We start from the raw sequence: 8983 nt of genomic DNA, 5'->3' as shown, positions 1-8983 counted from the left end.
TCAATAACCCCCTCACACGTGTGTACGCACACTAAAGGAAAACACTCCCCTGCCTTTTCTTTCCCCTTTTCAAGCCAAACCCGTTGCACGGGTTCAGCCTGGTGCGGCCATGCGAAGAGGTGAATCAGGCAAAGGGATGGGGAGGGAATGGCATCTGTGCTCTGGATCTGAGCTGTTGGGAAAGGAGGTGGCAGGCAGATGCCTAAACTGGACCATGGCATCGCTTCAGCCATCGACCTGGACCATTCTGTAAGAACATGGGCAGACTTTGGACAGCAAAGGGCCCTGTTTCTGACACAGATTAGTGATGACATCCTCATAGCCATTAACAAGATGCTTATTGTTAAACCGTTTCAATAGTTGGCCTGATTTCTTTTTGGCAGTGTCTACGTTGTTTTGTTCAAACTAAATACATGCTGAAAAGGGGCTGAAATCGCCCTGCTTCAGCCATGATATCAGAGTACATTGGGCCGTAACAAATTCTTCTCTTCAGAGGATCCAGCGCTCCCTCGTCACAAAAGTGGTGCTGTGTTTCCTCATTGTCAACATATGCCTTCCGTTATGCCAACTAATTTCTGAACAGTTCCTGGGGAGATTTCCTATGGATGTGGAGATGGGGAGGCTGAGAGGACGTCAGCACAGCCTGTGCTGGTACCAGCCCTCAGAAGAGGAACCCTTGGAAGAGCAACTGCAAGCAGGAGGTGGATGAGTGCTGTCTCACCTAGTATGCAGCTACTGGGCACAGCCTTTGGGTATAACATGATTTCCCAAGCAAGTCTATTCATGTGATTTATGCCTCCAAAGTTCATTACTGTGGTTGATATAGATATACACCGAGGACATACTGGCCTGGAAGGATCTTCTGCACTCCCAGACTCGGTTTATATATCTATGCCTCATGTATTAAAATGACAGTGCTCGATTTTGATGAGATTTCTTCTTCTTGTACCAGGGTTTCTGGGAGCCAGTGGTGATCCAAGAATAAGATGGCCAATGCAATGCAATGGGACAGGGGCCTCAATCTCAAACTTGCAGGTTCAGATGCAGATTGTGCATCTGGACACAGGTTTAGCAAGTTCCTCAGGCAGATGTGTGACTGAATTAGCTTCAATCACTGGGTCTATTTATGTCCTTAACGTTAGGCACATGCTTAGATATTTTGCTGAATCAGGAACACAGGGAAAATAAGTAATCAGTACATGTTAAATAACATGCCACCTACATACAACACAAGTCCCATTGGTGTTACGGAATTGATGCATCATGAATGTAGTAGCCTAAGTATCACTCCAACAAGCAACACCAGATGGTAATAAAATAGACAAGGTCCTATTCAACTGAAATATCTCAAGATGCTTTTAAGAGAGGATATGAGAGCCAAACTCCAGTTTAACAACTGAAATAGAGTTTGAAGCAATTTTTTTCCCCAGTAGATAACCAAAGTGTTAGGAGGGCTCTGATAGAGATGCAGAGGAAGGAGACAGAAAAAGAAAGGGACATGTTGATCCTTTCTGTTGGAACCAAGAAGAAAAACAGAAAAGCAGTGAGTGGAAGAGTTGTTGGGAAGGATGAGGTGAAAAAGAGAGATGAGAAACCAAGAGCTAAAATAGAAAGATGCTGGACAACCCAAGGACCCTGACCTAAGCCCCAGAAGGGTCCAACCTACAGAAGTAAACATGTATCATTGAACACTGCACATGAAAATTGTCCAGATCTACGTGTCTTCTGTATAAAGAAAAGAGCATTAGTGTTTACAAACCTCTGCAAAGCATGTACCTGTAGGAAAGCCTTCAAATCCCACCTGTGCCCAAACAGCTGAATTGCAAGCCCAGAGCTCTAGCCGGTATGCTTAACATCCCGCGGAGTTGGCAGATAGCACGGTTCGGGTGTGTGTAGTGCAAGTAGGATGGATGCATAGTCTCATTTCAGTGAGAGACAAAGTGCCCACACCCAGGAAGGGAGCCAGAGGATCCAAGGAAGGGAGAGCGCAGCTGGCTCTCACTAAGGAAAGCTCAAGAGCTTCCAGATTGGGAACCCAAACACAGGAGCCTCAGGGCTGTTTGACAGAAGGAGCTCAAACAGGGTTGGACATCAGATGGTGCACACAAAACAAGAGCTTCCAATCAGTCTTCCCAGACATACCACCTCCATAAGTGGTCCTCCTTTCCGCCTTTGAGCTGTCTCTGTAGAGGATGGAAAGGATCATAGAATCATAGAATGGTTTGGGTTGGAAGGGACCTTTAAAGGTCATCTAGTTCAAGCCGCCTTCAATGAGCAGGGACATCTTCAACTAGATCAGGTTGCTCAGAGCCCCGTCCAGCCTGACCTTGAATGTTTCCAGGGATGGGGCATCTACCACCTCTCTGGGCAACAGGTGTTTCACCGTTCAGTCTTCCGTTCCAGTGTTTCACCACCCGCATTGTCACCATTAGGATACTGAGGCATAAGTAACCTTTCACATGAGTGCCTCTTTCTCCCCTCAGCTGATAGTTAATGGACACTGATACAGGAGCCACACTATGGAGCATACCTCATTCATCAGCTCTGAGTTCATCTAGGAAGAGAAAGTTTGAGTGAAGCTGAAATTTCAGTTCCAGGGTCAAACACACTCTTTCAGAGACAGAATGCATCATCAAGACATATGTTATTATTACCAGCAAAAACACACAAGAACACTATCAAGAATTACAGACAGAAGAGACGGGCAGAGGTGTAAATAACACAAGATAAGTATTTATTCAGACAGTTAAATTTGCACAACTTATGCTTCTCCAATGCATACATATATTGGACCAATGTCTGCTCTCAGCAATGGTGGTTTAAATGAGGAATGATTTAATTCAGCCAAGTGGGAACACATCAGATTTACATCTGTGTAACAATGCGCAGTTTGGCTCATCATGTTCAAAATAATAGCTGGGTGGTTCGGAGAAATAAAAACAAGTTTTCAGTCCCAGAAAAGGAGAGCAGATCTGAAAAGTATGATCCTTTTTTCAAGCACTGCAAGGACCAATCCTGACAGCAATCCCAGTGAAAACTTCCATTAAAAAGAAAACCAAAAGTGATGCAGTATTCTCATTTCAAGTACCTTCCCCTCACCCTTCTCCAAATCACGTTGACACTTAAACATTCTCCTTCTGGACAAGTCACAAATGATCCCCAGAAGGAAGAATTTCTTGTGTTTCATCTCTCTCACCAAGACAAGTAGAAGTGTGAGAAAATTGGGAAAGATATCATAAATGCCAAAAGCAACTAAGCATCAAAGTTGACAAGGGACAGAGTGGTCTACTATATAATGAACAGATAGACCATTAAGGGTCAGCTCACACATAAGAACTTATATTTATGAGCACATATGGCAGATTTATAATGGCATATTGGAAATATGCAGCTTGCTTTTGTTATAATAAAACCTGTTCCCATTCCAACAGCTTCAGCAGGCTGTGGATCAGGATCCTTTATAAGTAAAGGGCACAGGAGTGCTGCATCCCAGTACAGGCTTCACAGAACAATATCCTCTGTTCTCAGAGAACGCTCTCAAAAATAAACTAGGAAATGATCCCTTAGCTGGGTAAGCTCAAGCATCCTGACTGCAACAGCATCTGCTTCACAATATTTTTGTTTCAAATGCAATGTGGTTCTTACAAAGCCTTAGCTGTGTTCCTAGCATCTGCAGATTACCTGCTGGGAATACTGAATAAAACCCAATTTGGATTTCGCTGCAACAGTGTTGTGCAACATAGTAGAGAGGCACATGTCAAAAGCAAGCTTTTATGGAGATTAACTGGTTTAATTCCTGCACTCCCAGGATCTAATTTTTCTGTGCCCATGTAGTGACAGAGAATTCAGCCTCATGGCACAAACTTGTCAACCGAGCTCCACTAACACAAAAAACATGCCCAACTCAGCTGCTTGGACCCTCTTTCCATGGGTGTCTCTGGCCCAGAACCACCATGCAAGTCTAAGGAACAGTTTTCTTACTGGACCTTGCATGCTGGCAGCTGACAGAGCAGTACATCATTGCAAGTAAATCTTCAGTCGGTCTCAGATTTCCATCAGTTTAAGACTGAAGACTTCCACTCTGGCATTCAAAGCTGTATACAGAGCCACAGCTGAAGAGCAAACACTGATAACATTGCCACAATACAGTTTTTTAGAGGTAATACCCTGCATACACTGGAAATATAGCTATCATGCTATAGCTATCGTTCCCTCAAATTAGAAATATATTTAGAATGAATACATTACAGTCATTTGCAAACATGCAATGAATTGAGTTTTGCGCGCTGTCATTCCTACAGAAAACACCAGTCACATCTAAAAGTACAACTGGGCATGGTGCAGAGAGCCAGAATGAGCTATCTGGGCTAGTGCTCCACAGCATGAGCAGGATGGACCAGTTCAGGCATGAAGTGGTGTGCCCACATTTGGATGAAGCCTAAACAAACAAAAAATCTGCAAAGAGGTTGTGCGTGTAGATTTAGCACGTGTAGAGCTAACTGGAGCTAACTGGAGCGCCCCTGCCACATCTTGGTGTATCCACCCCCAAAGGTATACTACCACCAAATTTAAGAGCCGCAGGCTGTAAATTTAAGAAAAGATTGAGACAGGTGTGAAACATATGGCCCATGAAATAATATAATAATCATACAGCTAAGACACCTCCCTGCTTTACACGAGGTAAATGCGGGTCTCTTCATACAAAAACATTATTCTGAAAGACAACAGGCTAAATTTTCAGTATATTCATCAACTACTTCTATGGTCAGGAATTCCATGGCCTTAATTGCCTAATAATTAAACTTAACCATTCTAAAAAAAAGGAGGAAAAAACCAACCACATAATCAAGCCCAGTCTATTAGCATGAAAAATCTGATCAGAAGAGTTTGCAAAAACTCATGCAAAGTGATATTAATGACCAGCTGATTAATTCTGGTGTCTCTTTAGGTGTCTGCAAATGTTTCAAGCAATTGTGATTGTATAAAACAGAACTGTGAAAGCCCAAATTCACAGGCAAGCCCTAGGCAACCCAAAAGTTGGCTTGCTTCCTTTCTCAAGGACAAAACTCTTTACCTCTTCATTGCCTTCTTTCATTTCTTGTTCATAGATCTACCAAACTGAAGGCAGTGACTTTACCAGGAGCAAGTCGCACTGGGCTCAGGGGAGGAAGAGAATAACTGGAGGCGCATTTGCTAGTCTTACTTTCAGTAACACGGGAAAAAGCATCACTACTGCTATTTACTATCAATCAAAGACACCAAATACTCAGCAAACAAGTGAACAAGAACAAGCCTGTGAACAAATCTAAGAGAGAACTACACCTCAAGGGTACATGCCGTGGGTCCAGTGTAAGCCAGGAGGAATTTCATACAGATATACAACTCTTGTTGAAAAATGCTAAAACGGGATTATTCACGCTGCAATTGAGACCTTCAAACACATGGTTAAATTCAGCCCTCAAGACCCTTTCAAGCCCACTGATATCAGTAGAGTACATGAAAGTATAATGCATATATTAGCAGTTTCGAAGGCTTTTTGGAAACAGAGGAAAACTCTAGCATAGTTACAATCTCTCTCTCGCTCTGAAATTAGCTAAAGCAGCTGCCCAAATGACTATCAGCCCATTCAGAAAGTGTTCAGCTGTTCCTCCAAAGTAGGGACCGTGGCCTGGGGTTGGACAGAAACAAGCTGGGGTCAAGCAGAGGATGTGCCAAGCATTTCTGCGCACTGTGGTTAATCAAATAGCACACAGTACGTTTACAGCTTAGTTTGGACCATAGGCTCCATAGCACGGATGTGGACACTAGGAAGGCAAAACCAGGAGAGAGGCAGCTCCCTGCTGCAGTTGTCTTCGTGGAATTTGATATTCAGGTAGAAATCGCCTGTGTAGAGAAAGAGAAGTGCTCCAAAGTACACAGAGTCTTTGGTCGGCTTCACCTGGAAAAGAGAATGTAGAGAACGTGAAAATCAGTATAATTAAACCAGCAACAAAACAAAATAATTGCACTTTGCAATGCAGTAGCTCCTTCAAACGATGTCAAAGTACTCTAGATTCACATCTCAATATTGCCTTTGCACAAAAAGGAGTAAATATGTTGTCCCTATTCTAGCAATGGTAAAACTGGAGCACTGAAAATTAAATCCTGTATTATTCTCTCATGCAGCAAAGCTGTGGTACAGCTCAAACCAGAATACAGATCTTCAGGAGTCAGTGGTTCCAGAACAGAGTTGGTTTAAGGCAAAGGTCACCCAAAATCTTTCCTTAGAGTGCATTTATCAACATCTATATTAAAGGTCTAAATCATGTCTCTGAACTCATGTTAAACACATGGTTAAACACCATTTAACAACTTAGCAATAACTAAATTCATCCCCACTTATTATTCAGACACAATGTGACTGCAAATTCTAATCAGGAATCTTTAATATTCACTATCATTGAAATAATTAAGTTTAGCAAGAAACATCCCACAAAAAGTAGCCACCCTGATTTAACTTGTCCAAATTAAATACAGAGTTCACACTGTTTCTACATTTATATATCTCCCTTCATCACAAAACCATTTACGATCCATATCTTTACAACAAATAATATATCTCAGTCCATCATTTCAGCAAGACACTTAAGTAATTTCTAACTTTAACAATCCCACAACTGTTCAGTATGTGATAATGTTTGAATCAATATCTGCTTGCACAAGATGTTAAATCCAGTTTCAGGGTGCCTACAATTGGGTTAAAGTTGCTGCAGATGCAAAACATGGAATCAGCACAAAGTCTTGCCATTGGATGGAATTTATTCAAAAAATTATGAAAAGGCAACTTCATCCCAGCAGAAAGGACCCAATAAAGGGCACCTGATGCTCCTCAGTACTGGTCTTCCCTCAGCCAAGACCATCTTACCAGTTCCTTTCTGCTCTCTGGACTCTGAAACCATCAACTCAAGATATACTCATGGGGTCATCCCTACTTTCATGGGTAGGCCTGTGCCCCTATATTTTCTTTTTTATTTGAATACTCAGCGGTAATGGGCCTTTCTTTGGTCATCTCCAAACACCTCAGTGTCCATCATGTTACAGAGTCCAGCGTTGATTCCAAATGACAGCATGACATACCACTGGTCAGCCAAGCTGAGAGCCAAGCCCAACTACAACAGAAACTCTGGTGTTGGATCCAGAAGCACTGAGCTGTCCAGATGTGCTGGACTTAATTGGATTCAGGGGGAGAAAACCTTTGCAAGGGACATCACTAGGAATCGATGGGACATTACCACCTGGAACAGTGAAGGGATGAGGCTAAGGCTCCAAGACAGGTTATCAGGATTCTTGCCCACTATAAAAAAATTTGGTCATATGCTAAAACTGGGACATCAACAATAGGGTATTAACTGGGAAAGAGTCTATGGTCGTCCTTTGCTGAAAGGCATCTTGCCATTGCATAGGCAGACCAGAACAACGATGATGACTAGACCATGGCGGGGGAGAGGGGGGAGATGAACCACTAGAAAAAGTTTCCAGGGGTGTGGGGCACCTCAAGAATATGCCAAAGAGCTGAAAATTGCCTGCCACCACCTCCAGTGAGGAAGGTTCTCTGCAGCTTTCAGATGTGAGGGGAATGAGCTCTTTGTTTCCGTTTTCTCCTATTCTAGGTTATTTTGGACCTTCATTGCTGGGTCCTTTAGCCAGCAGACATGCACCCTGTATAGTCCCCTGGGGTATCAGGCTTCTTTGTTGAACCTAGAATCATAGAATCATAGAATGGTTTGGGTAGGAAGGGACCTTTAAAGATCATCTAGTTCCAACCCCCCTGCCATGGGCAGGGACACCTTCCACTAGACCAGCTTGCTCAAAGCCCCATCCAACCTGGCCTTGAACACTTCCAGGGAGGGGGCATCCACAACCTCTCTGGGCAACCTGTTCCAGTGCCTCACCACCCTCACAGTGAAGAATTTCTTCCTTAGATCTCATCTAAATCTACCCTCTTCCAGTTTAAAGCCACTACCCCTTGTCCTATCACTGCATGCCCTTGTAAAAAGTCCCTCTCCAGCTTTCTTGTAGGCCCCCTTTAAGTACTGGAAGGCTGCTGTAAGGTCTCCCCAGAGCCTTCTCTTCTCCAGGCTGAACAACCCCAACTCTCTCAGCCTGTCTTCAGAGGAGAGGTGCTCCAGCCCTCTGATTATTTTTGTGGCCCTCCTCTGGACTCGCTGCAACAGGTCCATGTCCTTCTTATGCTGGGAGCCCCAGAGCTGAATGCAGTACTCCAGGTGGGGTCTCACAAGAGCGGAGTAGAGGGGGAGAATCACCTCCCTCGACCTGCTGGTCACACTTCTTTTGATGCAGCCCAGGATACGGTTGGCTTTCTGGGCTCCAAACACACATTGCCGGGTCATGTTGAGCTTCTTGTCAACCAACACCACCAAGTCCTTCTCCGCAGGGCTGCTCTCAATCCACTCATTGCCCAGCCTATATTTGTGCTTGGGATTACCCTGACCCAGGTGCAGGACCTTGCACTTGGCCTTGTTGAACTTCATGAGGTTCGCACAGGCCCACCTCTCAAGCCTGTCAAGGTCCCTCTGGATGGCATCCCTTCACTCCAGCGTGTCAAATGCACCACACAGCTTGGTGTCGTTGGCAAACTTGCTGAAGGTGCACTCAATCCCACTGTCCATGTCGCTGACAAAGATGTTAAACCTCCCTAAATTGCTGCTCCTGCACAGGGCCTGGCTGTTCACAAGCAGCAACATCATCAGAGCTGGCAGAGCCCAGGCTCTCTTTGGCTTTGGTGCTTTTTGAACTTTTGCTGACCTACAGCAAACTTGTGTCAGCATCATATCATCCACGTGAGTGATCAGAGCAGCCACAGCTGTTCTCCTGACCCCTGTCCTTGGCATCTCCCCTCCTCGCTGGGTACAAGTTCTTGCCCTCTGGCATTGCGTCTGGACATGCAGAACAACATCAAGCAGTCTCCCCTTTTGCTTCCTTC

At 44.2% G+C, this 8983-nt stretch overlaps 1 protein-coding gene across 5 annotated transcripts in view; it reads right to left on the bottom strand.

The window, feature by feature from the left end:
- Positions 1-2713: 2713 nt before the first annotated feature.
- The window catches only part of TRAPPC9 (trafficking protein particle complex subunit 9), a 520942-nt gene continuing 514672 nt past the window's right edge, over positions 2714-8983 (bottom strand). For all 5 annotated transcript variants that reach the window (XM_050890669.1, XM_050890668.1, XM_050890671.1 and 2 more), the window contains one exon: positions 2714-5938. In XM_050890669.1, coding sequence (XP_050746626.1) covers positions 5759-5938 — 180 coding nt within the window. In that variant the 3' untranslated portion in view covers positions 2714-5758. The remainder of the gene's footprint in view (positions 5939-8983) is intronic.

This window comes from Gymnogyps californianus, chromosome 2 (assembly GCF_018139145.2).
Source record: "Gymnogyps californianus isolate 813 chromosome 2, ASM1813914v2, whole genome shotgun sequence".
In the NCBI taxonomy this organism is placed as follows: Eukaryota; Metazoa; Chordata; class Aves; order Accipitriformes; family Cathartidae; genus Gymnogyps; species Gymnogyps californianus.
The sequence above is the reverse complement of the archived record's forward strand: the minus strand, read 5'-3'. Positions and strand labels throughout refer to the sequence as shown.